Here is a 20,035-nt window from a genome sequence, read left to right as displayed (position 1 = left end):
TGAAGGGAGAGCGGTTTTGCAGCAAGAATGTCCAGGTCCTTAGGAGCTTTGAGTACATCGCCTGCTTTTCCGAGGCAGGGGAAGTGTAGGAAGAGTCCATGGAGTGGAGGCTTGTTTCTCTGATGTTCTCGGCTCTCCTAAGTTCTCTGCAGTTCCTTGCGGTCATGGGCAGAGGAGTAGCCATACGAAGGCGTGACATATCGACAAGAAGCTCAGAGACCTCGGCCTTCACCCTGTCTTGTGCAGCTGGATCCTGGACTTCCTGTCAGATCGCGAGAATGGGCTCCCTCACCTCTGTCTCTCTGACCGTCAGCACGCATACCCCACAGGGGTGTCTCCTTGCCCCCTCCTTTACTCTCTGTGCACCCACGACTTGTGTCGCCACTCACAGCTCAAATCTGTGAATTCAATTTGTTGACGACATTACATTGATTGGCCTAATCTCAAATAATAATTTTCAATCAATCTCCTGACAAGACTTGGTCCAAACAAACTTGTCACCCTTCTTCAGGAGATTAGTCAGCGGAAGAGCGATGCCAGCAAAGCTCTTACAAAGTTCTTACAATAATATCCAACCATTCCCAGAAACCTTCCAAGAGCCTTGTTACCAGTCGGAATAGAAACTTCAGAAAATTACCTGGACTTTTGCCTGAACAGAAGCCAACTTGACTTGACCTACAACATAGCCATCATAGGTCACAGTGGCATGGCCAAGTTCACTCTTAGCTAAGTTAACTGTACGGCTGGCCTGGGAAAGCCTGTCAAACAGCTTTTCTACTGCAGAGATATGCTCTTCCCAAGTGTCACTCCCAGTGACTACGTCAGTAGAACAGGTATCTGTGTGTTCCAACTCTCGAATTACAGAATCAATCATTCTCTGGAATGTTCCTGGGGCATTTTTCATTCCAAACAGCAAAACATTGTTTTCGTACAACCCAGATGGTGTCACAAACACAGAAATTTCTCTACCTCCGTCCGTCAACGGAACACATCGATAATCTCTCAACAGATCAATCTTTGTTAGAAATATAGCTTTTCCAACCTTACGATGCAATCATTCAACTGAGGGATAGGATAGACATCTGTTATTGTTACTGCATTTACCTTTCCATAATCAGTGCAAAATCTAGCAGTGTTATGCATATATAGTTTTAAATATATATGTCCCAAACTTAGGCGGTAAATGATACAGTCTTACGCTGGTGTGGTAAGGATATTCAGTTCAGTTCACAGGATTGAAGTGAGTGAGAAATTTGGCATTCAAGTAAACAGGTGTCGATGTTCTCCGAATCTTCCAATTTAGTCAAATGCAACCAACTAAAGAGCTTCATCTTCAAGTGAAATCTACCAACCCAGGCAAGGGTTTTCAGCAGATTTCACAGGGTTGCTCTCACATGCACTAATAGTCACAGACCGATTCATCATAACCGATCCTCAACCCCACACGCGAGGGCATTTAAAACTTCAGTGACAACTCTTCCCACTAGCCTTTGTGTGTCTGCCTGTCCTATGAAACAAACAGCAACGCTCCTTTAAATACCATTGTGCTGAACACCAGCTGTCCATCATGCAGGCCCTCCGCTCTATCTGTCTCTGTAACAAGCTGCTTGTGCTTGTCTCTCTCTCTGTTTTACAGACATGGTTCTTAGAGGCACAGTTCATAATCACAGGCCTAATAATACCATTGTTCAGCATATATTCAATTTCTTGCTCAGCCAATTTACACTCTTCTACATTCATACAATATTCATTGTTACAATATACAATATATTCATACAATACAATATTGTTTAATTGGGTTGGCTTGACCAATATCTACGTCATATACTGTGACCGGAGTTTGCTTGGGAACGATGGGAAATAAATCTTTATACTTCAGAATTAATTCCTTCAGCTGTTGTTGTTGCTTTGGCTGCAGATGAGCCAACTTGTTATCAATGATTTCTTGAACAACCGAGTTCATTAGCTTAACTGGGACAGTGTTTGGCTTGTGAAAAGTCTCGGACGAGTCAATTGTTTCATTCTCAGGGTTGCCAGATTCAAATGTTTTGACAACACTCACAGATGGTGCCTGCTTGTCAACATAAGGCTTTATCTTATTTATGTGTACCACCTGTGTTGGTTTACGTTGGTCAGGTCTTTTAATTCACATAGTTAACGAGAGATTATTTCATGCAGTCCATTGAGTTTCGCCTTAAGTGGATTCACCCACATTGGAAATAAAGCAAGCACCTTATCCCCCACCTGGTATTTTCTTTCGCAAGCCCGCTAATCAAACCAAAACTTCATTGTGTTTCGAGAAATCTTTAAATTTTGTCTTGCTAGACTGCAGGACTGGTGTAGTTTGATTTTGAATTTCAAAACATAGTCTGACAAGTTAACATGTACATCCCATCAATCCACTGTTCCTGTAACAAGGTCAAAGGTCCCTCACTCTCTGACCAAATACAAGTTCAAATAGACTAAAGCCCAGTGATTCCTGTACTGACTCTCTTACTGCGAACAAAAGCAAATGTATTCCTTCATCGCAGTCTTTTCCATTTTCAACACAGTATGTCTTAATCATTGTTTTGAGGGTAGAATGAAATCTTTCTAAACCCCTTGTGATTCTGGATGGTACACAGACAATGTAATTCGTTTAGCTCCCAGTTCACAAACTACCTGCTGGAATAATCCAGAGGTAAAATTACTTCCTTGATCAGATTGGATTTCTTTGGGCAAACCAAATAAAGTAAAAACCCTGGTAAGAGCCTTCGTCACAGTTTGAGCTTTAATATTCCTGAGAGGTAGTGCCTCTGGGAATCTGGATGAGGTATTCATAATAGTTAGCAAATACCGATGGCTTCCTTTAGTCTTTGGCAATAGGCCAAAACAATCCACTATAACTTTGGAAAAGGGTTCACTGAATGCAGGTATAGGCTGGAGTGGGGCCATTGGTATGACCTGATCAGGTTTACCCACAACTTGACAAGTGTGACAGGTTCTGCAAAAGATCACAACATCTTTCCTCAAATTAGGTAGTAAAATTCCTTCATAATCCTTTTTACAGTATAATTCACTCCAAAATGGCCACCAAAGTACATACTATGGGCCAAAGTTAAGTTTTCAGTCCTGTAAACTTTAGGAACTACAACTTGGTGAACAATTGCCCATTCCTCACTCGCAGGTATAGCAGGCGGCATCCACTTCCTCATTAACAGTCCATCCTTGAGATAATACCCTACTGGCACTTTCTTAATCTCATCATCAGAAAGAGCTGTTTCTTTTAAAGCTTCAATCTCAGGGTCCCGGTTCTGTTCTGCTATAAACTCCTTCCTAGACAGGGATAAATCTTTCTCATCAGACTGTCTACATGAATACTGTTTAAACACTGAAGGCAGAAAAGTCCCTGACAAGTCAGCATAATCTGAATCCCGATTTTGGCTATCATGGGTATCAGAATCATGCTGCACAGAACTGTCTGCGTCGGCAGACTTTTTAGCCATACTGTGAGTTACTGCGCAGGAAGGATAAATGTTAAAATCCATCTGTGGGTCGACAGTGGTTGGCTTAGTTGTCAACTGCACTGCAGGAACAACTTTACCATCTGCCAGGTCATTCTCTAACAGCAAAGTAACATCTTCCACCAGTAAACTGGAGCATAATCTGATCTTAGCAGGTCCCGAAATCAACCCTGACTGTAAAGGTCCCTTGTGCAATGGCACAGAAACCACGCCGCCCCCAATGCCTTTAATAAGATTTACCTCACCAGTGTCAGTCTCATCACCAAACTTTAGAACGCTGTCTCATATAAGTGACTGAGAAGCCACAGCATCTTGAAGAATTTTCACTGGTACCTTCGCAGACCCTTCCTGTACTAATACAAACCCATCAGATATATAATAATCAAATCCCTTCTTAACTCAGTCAGAACTCTCAGTTCTTAACTGAGTCTCAACAGAATGTTCAGAACCCTGTGGGGTTATCGGTGCTTCAACATACTGAACACAGGCATTCGGGACTGGTTCCTTTTTCTTTTTCTTCTTCAGATGTCTTGCTAGACTACAGGACTGCTGTAGTTTGTTTTTGAACTTCAAAACATAGTCTCACAAGTTAACATGTACATCCCCATCAATCCACTGTTCCTTTAACAAGGTCAAAGCTCCCTCACTCTCTGACCAAATGCAAGTTCAAATTGAACAATTGGTCATCATATGAGCAGCTTTCTTACAATAGTAACAAGTAAGACCAGAATATTTCTCCTTCAGCTGCTTCCCTTCATCCTTACTCGTGTCACTAGTCCCAGCTTTAATTTCTGGTTTACCCTGGTGATCCCTGCTACTCTTTTGGAAACTCGTATTCTGGGTAACTTTAACAATATGAGTTAAAGCAAACTCATTTGCTGATCTAGCAGACTCCTGCAAAGTGGCAGCATCCTTTTCATCTAAATATGCCTTTATGTCATCAGAGACGCATCTTTCAAATTGTTCAATTAAAACCAACTCTTTCAAGCTGTTAAGATCATCATTTATATTCTTATATGTGCACCAGTGGTCAAAATACACAAACTTCTCATAAGCAAATTCCATATAAGTCTGCCTCACAGATTTCCAAATGTCTAAACTTTTGCCTGTATGCTTCAGGGACCAACCCATAAGCTTAGAGCACACCCTGTTTCACTATGTCAAAATCAGCTGCTTCATCAACTGTCAAAACAGAATATGCTTGCTGAGCCTTCCCCTTAATTACACTTTGTAAGAGAATATGCCAGTCCTCTTTTGGCCACTTTAAATTCTGAGCAACCTTCTCAAACAGCTGAAAGTATTCATCAAACTCTGGCTCGTAAAAAGGAGGTACCAATTTAACTAACACAGACAAAATGCTGGAGGAACACAGCAGTCCAGGCAGCATCTCTAGGGAGAACCACTGTCGAACCACTTTCCTCATGTTTGTTCTACCAATTTAACTTACTGACTGGCCTCAAACTTATCACCAGAGTCTAATGCCAGACCCCTTTGCTGCAAACTCTCTATATTTTCCAGCTCTAACACCCTCTGTCTTTCTGCTTCCCCCCTCTGTTTTTATGCCTCTCTAGCCTCAAACTGCCTCTGCCTTTCTGCAGCCTCCATCTTTAATTTTTCTATCTTGTACTGGACCTCCAGCTCGCTAAGATTGCTTTCAGAAAACACCTCCAACTCCTCCACTTTAAACACACCCTCAGATAAATAATGTTCTGCTATTATCCTCGTCATATGTGCTCTCTTCATTGTCAATTTCACCTTTTACCAATACTCAACAACTCAATCCTACTGGCATCCTCTAATGCCTCAGAGGTTGAGGCTTCCGGAAATCTATCAACATCTATTGATGCTGATATTCCACACACAAATAAATCAAAAGGGATTTCCCCAATGAAATCAATAATTAGTCAATCAATATGCTCCCAAATCTGTTCATATCCAGGACACACCCCCAATTTTGTTATGAATCGTAACGCTTTAGAAACGAACCAACAGCAATAGATGACACCTGAAGACTGTTTTTGATGATAAAAGGATCTTTATTAGAATCTAGTTATAATACAGTAACTTAAGCAAGATAATCAGAAGTTATGTGTATATATGTGTGTAAATATAACTTCCAAACTATTAAGCTTGGGGGAAACAAGGCTTCAAGTCTTGATGTGTTAGAGTATGAAAGTTCAGTATAACCACAGAATAGGTGATGAGAGAGATATTTGTAATCCAGGGTAAATGGCGAGAGAAGGCAATTACGTCGAATTCCACAGGCTCCACTGTGGTAAAACGAGACAACAGTCGCTGTAGATTTTATGCTTCATCGTTCCAAATCCACATACAAATTATCACTGAAAGTGACTTGTCACAAGGGGTATCATCTTCAAGTGAATTATCACATCAAACCCAGACAAGGGTTAACACATAACTGGTCTTCACAGGATACGCCAAATCCGATCCACACCTATGGATCAAACGAGGTGATAACCACACATTCGATATACGGTGAATCGATAATTAACCCACCCTTGTGGTCACAGGAAAGTTCCAAACAGTGACCCTCAGCCACTAGTTCCCCGGTTCCGATCCTTCCACTTTTCCTCCTTCCTCTCCGTCTGAGTGTCTCTGTCCTCAGTTAAAACAAAACAAGCTGTGAGCAAATTAAACAACCTGCAAGTCAGACTGACTCACCATCCTAATTTCTGTCTCTCTCTCTCTTAAAATGACAGTCCACAGCAAACAAAACCTAGGGATTCATAATAACGACCACTCCCCATTGTGAACTGACTGGTGTGCCAGTAGTTGGGATGACTGAGTGAATCCTTTCCCAAATTATGAACAGATGAACGGCTTCTCCCCGGTGTGAACTTGCTGATGTCTCTGTAGGGTGGAAGAGCGAGTGAATCTCTTCCCGCATTCTGAGCAGGTAAACGGCTTCTCCCCAGTGTGAACTCGCTGATGAGTCTGTAGGTTGGATGACTGAGTGAATCTTTTCCCACAGACTGAGCAGGTGAACGGCCTCTCTCCAGTGTGAACTCGCTGGTGACTCTGTAGTGTGGATGACTTAGTGAATCCCTTCCCACAGAATGAACAAGTGAACGGCTTCTCCCTAATGTGAACTCGTTGGTGACTCTGTAGGTCGGATGACCGAGTGAATCTCTTCCCACAGACTGAGCAGCTGAATGGCCTCTCCCCAGTGTGAACTCGCTGATGACTCAGTACGGTGGATGAATGAGTGAATCTCTTCCCACAGTCTGAGCAGGCGAATGGCCTCTCTCCAGTGTGAACTCGCTGATGACTCAGTAGGTTGGATAACTGAGTGAATCCCTTCCCACATTCTGAGCAGGTGAATGGCCTCTCCCCAGTGTGAACTCGCTGATGTCTCTGTAGGCTGGATGAATCAATGAATCCCTTCCCACATTCTGAGCAGGTGAACGGCCTCTCCCCAGTGTGAACTCGCTGGTGACTCAGTAGGGTGGATGAATGAGTGAATCTCTTCCCACAGTCTGAGCAGGTGAATGGCCTCTCTCCAGTGTGAACACGCTGGTGACTCAGTAGGGTGGATGACTGGGTGAATCTCTTCCCACAGATTGTGCAGGTGAATGGCTTCTCCCCAGTGTGAACTCGCTGGTGATTCTGTAGGGTGGATGACTGAGTGAATCCCTTCCCACATTCTGAGCAGGTGAACGGCTTCTCCCCAGTGTGAACTCGCTGATGTCTCTGTAGGCTGGATGAATCAGTGAATCCCTTCCCACATTCTGAGCAGATGAACGGCTTCTCCCCAGTGTGAACTCGCTGATGTCTCTGTAGGCTGGATGAATGAATGAATCTCTTCCCACAATCTGAGCAGGTGAACGGCTTATCCCCAGTGTGAACTCGCTGATGAGCCATTAGGTCAGATGACTGAGTGGATCCTTTCCCAGAAGTTCAGCAGATGACCAGCCTCTGCCTGCTGTGTTATGAACTGACTGGTGTGTGCACAGGTGGGAAGACTGACTGAATCCCTTCCCACACACGGAACAGGTGAATGGCCTTACCCAGTGTGAACTTGCTGATGTACCTTCAATCGAGATAACCGAGTCAATCCATTCCCACTGTCTGAGCAGGTGAACAGCCTTTCCCCTGCGTAAAATGACAGACATGCTAGTTGGCCAAAGGACCGAGTGAATCCCTCCCCACAGTCTGTGAAGGACAGATGGTCTATTGAATCTCTTGCTCCACTTCTTAAGTATCTAGTCCAGGGGTCAGCAACTTTTACCACTGAAAGAGCCACTTGGACCCGTTTCCCATAGAAAAGAAAACACTGGGAGCCGCAAAACCCGTTTGACATTTAAAATGAAATAACACTGCATACAACGTTTTGTTTTGCCTTTATGCTATGTATAAACAAACTATAATGTGTTGCATTTATGAAATTGATGAACTCCTGCAGAGAAAACGAAATTACATTTCTGCATGCAACAAAAACATTTTGAACTCCGAAAAAAAGACGTTGGGTTGAAGGTTACTTTTAAGTAAAATACTCAACGTCTATTTGAGTCCTTCTTGTATTTATGAAAAACGCCAAACTTAAATTTGCCGCCAGCAGCAAACCAAAAATAACGTCAGCCAGCTGTCAACCTGAAAAATAAAAGGACTATTTCACTGAACAATGAAAACATATGAATATACGTAAAATAATAGGCAATTAAAATATTTATCATACTTGGTCAGGTTGACTCACACCTGACAATGCAGTCGTATTCAGTAGGGATGGATCGATGCTTAGGGGAGTGACCGGGAAGGATAATGTGTTTTTTTCCTCTCTGAACTCACAGAAGCGTTTCCCAAACGATGTTTGCATTGCGATGATTGCAGAACGTAAATACTCCGAATTTATCATGTCATGACCTTGTTTGAACTCTCTCAAATTGGGGAAGTGAGACAATGTGCCTTTCTGTAAATCTCTGGCAAGCACTGTCAACTTGCGCTCGAATGCCAAAACATTCTCCAACATGTGCAGGGCTGTTCGTCCTTACCCCGTTGAAGAGCTGTGTTCAGCGTGTTCAGGTGCGCTGTCATGTCTACCATGAAGTGTAGCTTTTCCAGCCACTCTGGCTGTTCCAGCTCAGAAAAGGTGGGCCCTTTGCTGCCCAGGAAAGTTTTCACTTCTTCCAGACACGCGACAAAGCGTTTCAGCACCTCCCCTCTGGACAGCCAGCGATAAAAACACGTTGTAGCGGTGTGCTACACGCAGTCAGTAAACTCCAGTCAAAGATAGCTTTATTCGAACTAAACAGCCTTGCTTTTAAGCCTCCCTCAACCCGCCCCCCATGGGCGTGGATGCTGCAAAAGATACGTACTCACAAACCCCCGTAGGCTATCTCCCTTAGCCTGAACGCTGGCTAATTGTGAGCCGGTTCGGATGTGTCGGGAAATGGGTCGCCACAACGTCTTAATTAGATTGTACAAGATCACCATAATCTTCAAATTTAGAATTACTTTTCAAAAACTAACAAACTAACATAAAATACATTTTAATTAAATACTGACCAATTATTTCCCAAAGCAACAGGGAGCCACAGCACAGACGTAAAAGAGCCACATGTGGCTCCGGAGCCGCGGGTTGCCGACCCCCGATCTAGTCAGAGACAGCAAAACTGGTGTGCCGTGTTTGAGAGTCTTGGAGATAAATTCCTTCTCATTCTCAACCTGTAACAAGATTTACAAAATCCATCAATGGGTGTAGGACAACATTTCAGATGAGATCACTTGAGTTGCCAAGGTTTGAACTGGTATCACACTGTTACAGTGAGGTTCAACCCAAGTTGGAGAGAGAAATTATCTCCTGACTGGGCACAGTGCTGGTATCTGGAATGACCATCAATTTCCTCATGCTCTTGTGTCTCTATAGGAATGGGCATTTCTGCCATCTCCAATTTGTACCTTGGCTCAGTTTGACTCTATGCATTGGTATTATTCCCGGTTCCTGCTGAGCAGCATTGGTGCCTGGCCCCAAAGTAACTGAAACAGTCTCATGCAAATAGTCTTTCTTGATGTGCAACTGGGATTTTCCTTAACTTAACGTGCCACAGTTTTAATGCCATATATAAAAAAAAAATCCTGCTGAGATGAATGGTTGGTCTTCACAGCTGTTAAAAGGATTTAGAATGAATTTTTGTATTATTTCAGGTTCTTGTTACAGTAATAGAAAATTACAACACAGAAACAGGCCCTTTTGGCCATCTAGTTAGTGCTGAACTACTTCAACTGCACACTCCCATACCCTTACCATTTAGGTACCTATACAAAGATCTTAAAAGCTGAAATTGCACCACTTGTGCTGGCTGCTCATTCCACACCCAGATGACCGTCTGTGTGAAGAAGTTTCCCCTCATGTTTCCCTTAACGTTTCACCTTTCACCCTTAACCCATGGTCGCTGGTTGTAGTCCCACCCCATCTCAGTGGTAAAAGCCAGCTTGCATTTACCCGAGCTATGCCCCTCTATCACAATCAAATCTCCCCTCAGTCTTTTATGTTCCAAGGAATAAAATCCTGACCTGTACAATCTTCCCTTATAACCCAAGTGCTCCAGACCTGGCAACATCCTTGTGAATTTTCAATGAACTCTTTCAACCTCTTTTACATCTTTCATGTAGGTAGGTGACCAAAACTGCACACAATACTCCAAATTAGGCCTCACCAATGTCTTGTACAAAGTCAACATAACATCCATCTCCTGTACTCAGTACTTTGGTTTATTAAGGCCAATGTGACGAAATCTTTCTTTCCGTCCCTATCAAACTGTGACACCACTTGCAGTGAATTCCCAGTGAATCTGTATTCCCAGATCCCTTTCTTCAACAGTGTTCCTCAGTGCCCTCCCATTCACTGTGTAAGACCTAGGTCCTACCAAAATGCAACTTGTCTCAATTAAATTCCATTTTGCATTACATAACCCATTTTTCCAGCGGGTCCAGATCACACTGCAAGCCGTGATAGTCTTCCTTGCTGTTCACTACACCCAAATCTTGGTTTCATCCACAGAGTTGCTGATCCAGCGAACCATGTTAACATCCAGATTACTGATATAGATGACAAACACCAACAGATCCAACAGTGATCCCTGTGGCACACCACAAGGCGCAGGCCTCCGGTCAGAGAGGCAACCATCTGCTACCACACTCTGGCTTTTCCCAATTTACTCATCCAATTTACTATCTCATCCTGAATGTTGAGTGACTGAACCTTCTTGACCAACATCCCATATGAGACTTCGTCAAATGCCTTGCTGAAGTCCACGTAGATATCCTCTGCCTTATCTTCATCCACTTTCCTGATAACTTCTTCGAGAGACTCTGTAAGATCGGTTAGACAGGACCAAGCCATGCTGCCTATCCTGAATCAGTCCACATTGATCCAAATACTTGTATATCCAGCTCCTATATGTTTTGGTCATGTTCTGTACTGAAACATTTTTGGAAGTTTATTTTCTCTACAATTTCTAAAGTTTTAAAAATTAATTTACAACCTAATAAATTGACTGTTTTATTTGGCATAATCCCTCAATATTTTCATGGTATTTCTCCATCAGACCAACATGTAATTGCATTTGTCACATTATCGGCCAGAAGGGCTATTTTGTTGAAATGGAAAGATGCTTCTGCTCCTACGTTGATACAATGGTTTTCTCAGGTGATGTTATGTCTTAGTTTGGCGAAAATCAGAAGTCAAACTTTTGATTCTCGATTTGATTTTGAGAAAAGGTGGAGTTCACTTGCCCACCTCTATCATCTGATTTGAGTTAATTAATATGGTTTCATTCTGATTTTTCTTTAAATGGATTTGAGTTAGTGGATTGATGTTTATTTTTTATGCAAGCGTGTATGATGTATAGCTCCGGGGTTCTGCTGCTAATGCTTTTTTTTGTTTTTTTCTTTCAGGGTTTTTTTTTAGTTAACAGGGTATTTTTTTGCTTCTTTTTCTTTCAAAAAATATTCTTATAAATTTATTTTTTCTTATTATTACTGATATATTGCTTAGCTTTGTTAATCAGTTATTTGCTAATTTAATTTTTTATTGTACATAATGACATATCGACTTAATGTATCTTTTTTGTTAATCATCAATAATAATTTATTTAAAAAAAGATTTTAAAATGAAATATCTGCAACCTGCACACACTTTCCAATAACTTTCCCACCAGTGATATCAGGCTCACCAATGTATAATTTCCTAGTTTATTTTTAGAGTCTTTCTTGAACAGTGGAACAACACTGGCTGTCCTCCAATCCTCCAGTTCCTCACCTGTCACTAACGGGGATTTAAGTAACTGTGCTTTGACCCCAACAATTTCTGCACTTGTGGTCCACAGGGTCCAAGGGAACAACTTGACAGGCCCTGGGGACTTATCCATGGTAATTTCCCTTAAGACAGCAAACACCTCCACCTCTGTAATCTGTACAGGGTCCATGGAGTTGATGCTGCTTTGCCTCACTTCTATATACTGTGTCCATCTTCTGTGTAAATACGGAAGCAGAAAAATATCTCCCCCATCTATTTTGTCTCCTCATATTCTGATCTTTCAGATGATTTTTTTTTCGCTTGCAATCTTTTTGCTCTCAACGCATCTGCAGAATCTCTGAGGATTTCCCTTCACCTTGTCTGCTGGGACAACCTCATGCCTTCTTTTATTTCTTTCATAAGTATTCACTTGAATTTCTTGTACCCCATTTCTTCCTATTTACCTGTAGCTGGTATGCACCTCCTTTTTATAGATCTGGGAGAGGAAAGCCAAAGGGCTGATAGACCTGCATGGTGGGAGGTGGGGGTAAGGGGGGGGGGGTTAATCTAAAGTTGCAGGGGGAATGGGAGCCTGAATAACAGAACAGATATTGGAGGGGTGGTGGAGACAGATGTTGTTCTGTCCTCAAAGTCAGGAATGAAAAAGTTGAGCATGGTGCTGTGAATATGCTGAGCCCGGTATATTTCAATACAAGTAACAGTGTAGGACAGGTGGATGTGTTAAGGGCGTGGATCAACACCTGGAATTAAGATATCACTGTCATATTAAGAAGTTAGCATCTCATAGGCCGCTTGTGACCCTGGCTATTTTATTTAAAGGTCATAGCATCCATGAGCTTGAGAATAAGAGTATAAAGGCACAATTGCTTTCCCATGAGATAAGCTGAGCGGGTGAGCAGCCTTGGTGTGAGAAGCACATTGTGCCTTGTGTTTCTCATGGCTCCTGCAAGATAAGCAATTAGAGCGAGTGACTATTTACAAGGGCAGCAGACTTTGGGTGGTGGGCCTGTGTCTGTCTGCATCCAGACATAGTAGCAAATAAAACTGTTATACAAACAATTTATGACTGATAAAGTTAACAATACCCATCTGTAGAGAAACTAAGGGGGGTGAACCCACAGGTATCTGTGTACATGACTGCATGATATAAAGAGAACTGTATTTGCTTCAGGAGAGAGAGACCCTTGAAGCAGCCTCCAAGAGAGAGTGCAACCCACGTGTGGAACCAAAGCAGATGGCTGAGATCTTAAATAATTTTTCATCTCTATTTACTCAGGAGATGGACAAAGGGTCTATGGGAGTGTGGGAAAGTGGCATTAAAATCCTAGACATGTACAGTTTAAAGAAGAGAAGTTACTTTGCTGTTCAACTTCAAACATAGAAGTCTACAGCATATTCCAGATTTTTCAGCCTAAAATGTGCCAACCATGTAACTTACTCTGGTAACTGCCCAGAATTTCCCCAGCGCATAGCCCTCTATTTTCCTAAGCTCCATGTACCTATCTAAGAGGCTGTTAAAAGACCCTACTGTACCTGCCTTGACCACCGCTACCATCACCCACAACTCTCTGTGTATAAAAAACTTATGGCTGACATCCCCATGGTAGCTATTTCCAAGCACCTTGAAACTATGCCCCCTCAAGTTAGCCATTTCAACCCTGAGAAAAAAACCTCTGGCTATCCACACGATCAATACCCCTCATCATTTTATACACCTAAAAAAGGCTCTAAATATAAACAAGGAAATTAAACCTTGCTTTGAGGATTTGTGAGAAGTATAGAAAATTATGAGGGTATGGATCAGGTAAATGCAGACAGCTTTTTCCACTGAGGTTGGGTGGGATGATAACCAGAGGTCATGGGTAAGTGGGGAAGGTGACCATTTAATGGGATAGTATGGAAAAGCTCTTTACTGAAATGGTTGGGAGAGTGTGGAATGAGATGCCAGCGCAAGTGGTGAATATGACCTCAAATTCACGATTAAGAGAAGTTTGATAGGTACCTGGATTGTAGGGTTATGGAGGGTGATGATCCCGGAGCAGGTAGTTGTATTAGACAGCTTAAATGTTTTTTCAGCATTGACTAGATGGGCCAAATAGCCTGTTTCTGTACAGAACTTCTCCATATTTCTATGGCAGAGAAGTTGTCCAAACTTGTTTGGAAGGGAAAAGGTAGGAGGGACAATGGAGCTGCAATGGCTAGAGTTTCTGGGAACAATTCGGGAGCCGAGTGATTGATACATCCCAAAGAAGTGGAAGTATTGGAAAGGCAGGAGGACACAACGTTGGCTGAAATGAGAAGCCAAAGCCAACATAAAAGCCAAAGTGAGGGCAAACAAAAGAGCAAAAACTATTGGGAAGCTTTTGGAAACTAACAGATAATGAGTAAAAAAAAAAGTCAGATGAGCTCAAGGCTTGGAATTATGATTTGTAGTCATTAATGAGTCTTGGTAGCACCCAACAGTCTGAGGCATTCAGAGGAACAAAATGATCCGGGCCTCAATATCTCCTGAAAAGCACGGCTCCCCACACCAGGTACCTTTCAGCTTTTATTTTGGCAGGCACATTCAAACTCCACACGCTCAAAATTTCATTTCTGAAGGCCTCCCACTTACCATTGCCAGAAAACAGCCTGTCCCAAACCACACGTCAGATCCTTTCTGATACCATCCAAATTGACCTTTCTCCAATTTAGAATCTCAACCCGTGGTCCAGACCTCTCTTTTTCCATATTTACTTTGAATCTCATGGCATTATGATCACTAATGTCTGTCACCAGCCCTGGATCATTTCCTAACAGCTTATTGCATACTTCAACATCGGGAATTCTACGTACTGAATAAGGGCACATTTGACAAACACTACCCCATCTAGTCCTTTTACATTATGGGAGTCCTAGTCAATATATGGAAAGTTAAAATCAGTTATTGAATCAACCTTTGTTTCTTGGCATGGTCTGTGATACCCAAGGACATAGGGTGACAGAGGAAATGAAACACATTAACATTAGGAAGGAAATGGTGTTGAGAAGACTGATGGGACTGAAGGCTGACAAATCCCCAGGTCCAGATGGTCTGCATCCTAGGGTATTAAAGGAGGTGGCCCTGGAAATTGCGGATGCATTGGTAATCATTCTCCAATGTTCCTTAGATTCAGGATCAGTTCCTGAGGATTGGAGAATGGCTAATGTTATCTTTCTTTTTAAGAAAGTAGGGAGGGAGAAAACAGAGAACTATCGACCTGTCAGCCTGACATCGGTGGTGGGGAAGATGCTAGAGTCCATTATTAAGGATGAAATAGTGGCATATCTAGATAGCAGAGATAGGATTGGGCTGAGCCAGCATGGATTTACCAAGGTTAAATCATGCTTGACTAATCTGTTGGAGTTTTTCGAGGAGGTAACCAGGAAGTTAGACGGGGGAGATCTAGTGGATGTAGTGTACCTCGATTTTCAGAAGGCATTTGATAAGGTCCCACATAGGAGATTGGTGGGTAAAATCAAAGCTCATGGCATCGGGGGGAAGGCATTGACATGGATAGAAAACTGGCTGGCAGATAGAAAGTAAAGGGTAGTGGTGAATGGGTGTTTCTCGGAATGGTAGGTGGTGACTAGTGGGGTGCCACAGGGATCGGTATTGCGACCACAGCTGTTTACAATTTATGTCAACGATTTGGATGAAGGCATTGAAAATAACATCAGCAAATTTGCTGATGATACTAAGTTGGGTGGTATGTTGGGTGACATGTGATGAGGATGTTAGGAGAATTCAGGGTGACTTGGATAGGCTGGGTGAGTGGGCAGATACTTGGCAGATGACGTTTAATGTGAATAAGTGTAAGGTTATCCACTTTGGGAGTAAGAACAGGAAGGCAGACTATTATCTGAATGGTGTAGAGTTAGGTAAGAGATCTAGGAGTCCTTGTTCATCAGTCACTGAATGTGAATGAGCAAATGCAGCAGGCAGTGAATAAGGCTAATGGAATATTGGCCTTTATTACAAAGGGAATTTCAGTACAAGCGCAAGGAAATCCTCTTGCATTTGTACAGAGCCCTAGTGAGACTACACCTGGAGTATTGTGTACAGTTTTGGTCTCCAGGGTTAAGGAAGGACATCCTGGCTGTAGAGTAAGTGCAGCGTAGATTCACTAGGTTAATTCCTGGGATGTCTGGACTGTCTTACGCAGAGAGGTTATAGAGACTGGGCTTTTACACGCTGGAATTAAGGAGATTGAGAGGGGATCTGATTGAAACATATAAGATCATTAAGGGATTGGACAAGATAAAGGCAGGAAATATGTTCCAGAGTCCAGTACCAGAGGGTATGGTTTGAGAATAAGGGGTTGGTCATTTTGGACAGAGTTAAGGAAAAACTAAGGAGTTAAGGAGAGTTGTGGGGATCTGGAATGCACTGTCTCGGAAGGTTGTGGAGGCCAATTCTCTGGATGCTTTCAAGAAGGAGCTAGATAGGTATCTTATGGATAGGGGAATCAAGGGATATGGGGACAAGGCAGGAACCGGGTATTGATAGTAGTTGATCAGCCATGATCTCAGAATGGTGGTGCAGGCTCAAAGGGTCGAATGGTCTACTTCTGCACCTATTGTCTATTGTGATCTCCCGACAAATCTGTTCCTCCAAACACCACAGACTGTTGGGTGGAAACAAGTCCTAGTAATTGATTCAATATCATAATTCCCTGTCCTGAGCTCATCTGGCTTTCCTACGATGCTTCTTGCATTGTGATATACACAACTCAGCACATTCATCGCACCACGCTCAGCCATTTGATTGCTGACTCTGTCTGAGGTCTGAACAACATCTAACTGGTGTCAGAAAACAAACTCTCCCTCATTATCACAAAAACAAAGGAGCTGATTGTAGACGACAGGAGGAATGGAGACAGACTAACCTACATTGACACCAATGGATCTGGGGTTCAGAGGGTGAACAGCTTTAAGTTCTTTGGTATAAAAATCACCAAGATTTCACTTTGTCTGCACATACTGGCTATGTTGTGAGAAAAGCAAAACAGCACCTCTTTCACTTCAGACGGCTGAAGAAGTTTGCGATGGGGCCCCAAATCCTAATAACTTTCTGCAGGGACACAATTGAAAGCATCCTGACCAGCTGCATCACTGCCTGTTATGGGAACTGTACTTCCTTTAATCGCAGGAACCTACAGAGAGTGGTGTGGACAGCCCGGCATATCTGCAGATGTGAACTTCCCACTATTCAGGACATTTACAAAGCCAGCTGTGTAAAAGGGGCCCAAAGGCCACAAACACCAACTGTTCCTGCTGCTACCATCCAGGAAACAGTACCAAAGCAAAAGGAGCAACAGGCTCCGGTCATCATCTTCCACCAGGTCATCAGACTGATTAATTCATGCTGATACAATTGCACTTTCATGTTGTATTGACAGTCCTATTTATTATTAATTACTATAAATTACACATTGCACATTTAGATGGAGATGTAATATAAAGGTTTCTACTGTTCATGTATATGAAGGATGCGCATAATAAAGTCAATTCAATTCAATCTCTCCACTATCTGTTCTGTCATTCTGCCTCCTATTCCCCTTACAATTTACATCATCCTCCCCCACACTAGCTCTAGCAAGCCTCATTGCTAGAATATTAGACCCCTTCCTGTTCTGCTCCCCTAACTCACCAATCCCCTCTCACCCCTTTGACTTTCCTCTGCCAGGCAACTCCACTCAACAGTTTCTAAAGTGGTCCACCTGTTGTTATGGGGGAATGGCACAAGAGTACTCTGCGATGGCTATTTAACCTCATTTCCCTTCCTGACTCTCACCCAATTTCCTGTGTCCTGCACCTTGTGTGTAACTCACCTTTCTTCATGTAATATCTATCACGCCCTCCAACTGCTGGATGATCCAGAATTCATCCATTTCAAGTTCCAACTCCTTCAAGTGCAGGGTTACAAGCTGCAGCTGGATGCACATCTTGTAGGTGAGGGCCTCAAGGACACTGGAGGTCTCCTCACCTACCCACCAATGTCCCCCCTAATTTGTAATGACCAGTGTGCACATAAATCTTGTACTGTGCATTTTTAGCCAGTGACAAGATGTGCACAGTGAATTTTATATGGAGAGGCATTCATTTTAATAGCTAGCAAATCACTGTCGATAGGAACTTTGATCTCCTCTGGGTTCAATCGAGTTCATCTGCACTCTCACGCAACTGGTTTAACAGACCTGGAACAGGTTGTTACGAAGGATGAACAGCTCTGATGGGCAGAAGGGTGCAGGGTTGCCCATGTCCCCCTCCCCTGGGAGAATTACAAACCGTTACTGTTGCCAGCCTGTTAATGAGAGAGAAAGAGATGGAGCAAAACATATTGGAATGGAACATTTGCTTCAGACAGGGGCTAGATAACACCGGGGGAGAGAGACCATATTATGACTCCTGTAAGACTCACTGCTCCGGAGAGGGCTGTTTACTTGGTACTATTCTGTTCATAAAAATTCCTCAGTGGACAGCCGGAGTGGGCTGGTTTGATGGGCTCAGCCATTGAAAACTGATTGACACCTGAGAGCCTGTGAGTAGGGATAAAAGTGAGGTCTGGGGATACACCTCTCAGACGCACCAAGCGACACACTAGTGAGCACTGTTTAAGTGTTGGAACCCACGAGAAAAGTTGGTGACATCAGAGACCGAATGAAGAATTTTAACTCACAGTGTTTATAGCGAGGCCGGAGGGGGCTTGTGGGTGTGTCCACCCTTGCCTGGGTGACGAGTCCACCATGGAAGAACGGTCTAGCTAAAGGTAATAGGGGTCATACCTGAATGGCCACAACAACACATCAATAGATCAAGATCGTAAAGGAAGGTTTGCAAGACAATAGCAGTTACTGTTTGCTCACTCTCTCTCTCTCCAACAATTACAACACATCAACCAACTACCTCAGCCTGTATGAACTAAACATTATACTCACATATGACAATTCATTATCCTCTAGACAATGATAGCTTGTTTATTATTGATTATTATTATACCCACACTTTTAAGTTTAGTATTGCTAACGTGTATTATCTGTATATTTGCATTGTTGATATTGATTTGTATATTTTACTAATAAACACTGTTTTGAAAATAAACGGATACTTCTATTTTTGCTGGTAAGACACCCAGTTACGGGGTACGTAACAGGGTAATGAAGGATTTTCTCACCAGAGCTTTTGCACTTTGTTCATATGTGGTTTGCTTGCTAAATTACACTTTAAAAAGTCAGATTTCCAAATATCACTCCACTTCTTCCCACTTGCAAATTCTCCAGCAACTTTTGCATCACCACAATCCACACAGGTAACAACAGTTTCTATATTGGACATAAATATTTCCCCTGAACCCACCCCCAAATGACTGACAGTGGTGAACTCAGTGATGGCAATGCCAATGAATATGAAGGGAAGGGCAGTAGTCTGTCTCATTGTAGTCTGGCACATCTGAGATGTGAACGCTACTTGTTGCCAGGGCAAAGGTGTTTGATATCATTATGTACCCAGACAGAATGAGATTAAACATGTTCTCACTGGTAGAAAAGTCCAGAGCAAGAGGAGTTAGAACAAGCAACACACACAAAAGGGAGGAGGAACTCAGCAAGCCAGGCAGAATCTATGGAAAAAAGTGCTAATGTTGAATTCCGCCGGCATTTTGTGTGCGTTGCTTACATTTCCAGCATCTGCAGATTTCCTCTTGCTTGCGACTGGAGGTAGACCAAAGGTGAGTTTCTCAACTGGTGATGTAAAAGATTTTGTGCCCTTTCTCTGAGTTCCCAAGCTGGAGCTCAGCTCTGTCTGAGAACCATCGGTTCCCATTCCCTGGGGCCCGTGTACGGATCGGGGGCTGAGAGAGAGGGAAGAGAGCAGGACTCTCCTGGGGTTGCGGGTCACAGGAATTGCCCCGAAATCGGTGTTTAAGGTAAAGAGACAGAAAATCGCTCTTACCTGCACACGATATTTCAAAGGCCTTCTGAGTACTGTGCGCATGCGTCATACTCAGAGACGCCACAACCCTGACGCCTGCGCATTTCATCTGTGCTTCAATGCCGGCCAAAAACTATAACGCAGGGGCTTATGGGTAGTCACGGTGCCATTAAAAATTTCTGCAAGCACTGGTTTAATGTCCGTACCTCATTTTTTTTCGTGTGTATAGAAGAATCTACAGCTGTTTTAACGCAGAAAGCGGCTCCGATAAACAATATACTCAGTATCAACGTGTATCTCATGCCAA

General features: G+C 42.9%; 1 protein-coding gene across 1 annotated transcript in view; it reads right to left on the bottom strand.

The window, feature by feature from the left end:
* The window catches only part of LOC132388924 (zinc finger protein 850-like), a 43,208-nt gene extending 23,428 nt beyond the window's left edge, over positions 1 to 19,780 (bottom strand). Inside the window, exons 1-4 of the mRNA XM_059961331.1 lie at positions 19,750 to 19,780; positions 17,997 to 18,103; positions 9,027 to 9,185; positions 6,346 to 8,114 (exon numbers count right to left, since the gene is read on the bottom strand). Coding sequence (XP_059817314.1) covers positions 6,346 to 7,385 — 1,040 coding nt within the window. The 5' untranslated portion in view covers positions 7,386 to 8,114; positions 9,027 to 9,185; positions 17,997 to 18,103; positions 19,750 to 19,780. The remainder of the gene's footprint in view (positions 1 to 6,345; positions 8,115 to 9,026; positions 9,186 to 17,996; positions 18,104 to 19,749) is intronic.
* Positions 19,781 to 20,035: the final 255 nt, after the last annotated feature.

This window comes from Hypanus sabinus, unplaced genomic scaffold, assembly GCF_030144855.1.
Source record: "Hypanus sabinus isolate sHypSab1 unplaced genomic scaffold, sHypSab1.hap1 scaffold_432, whole genome shotgun sequence".
In the NCBI taxonomy this organism is placed as follows: Eukaryota; Metazoa; Chordata; class Chondrichthyes; order Myliobatiformes; family Dasyatidae; genus Hypanus; species Hypanus sabinus.
Note: the sequence above shows the minus strand (reverse complement) of the source record. Positions and strands in the feature narration are given on the sequence as shown.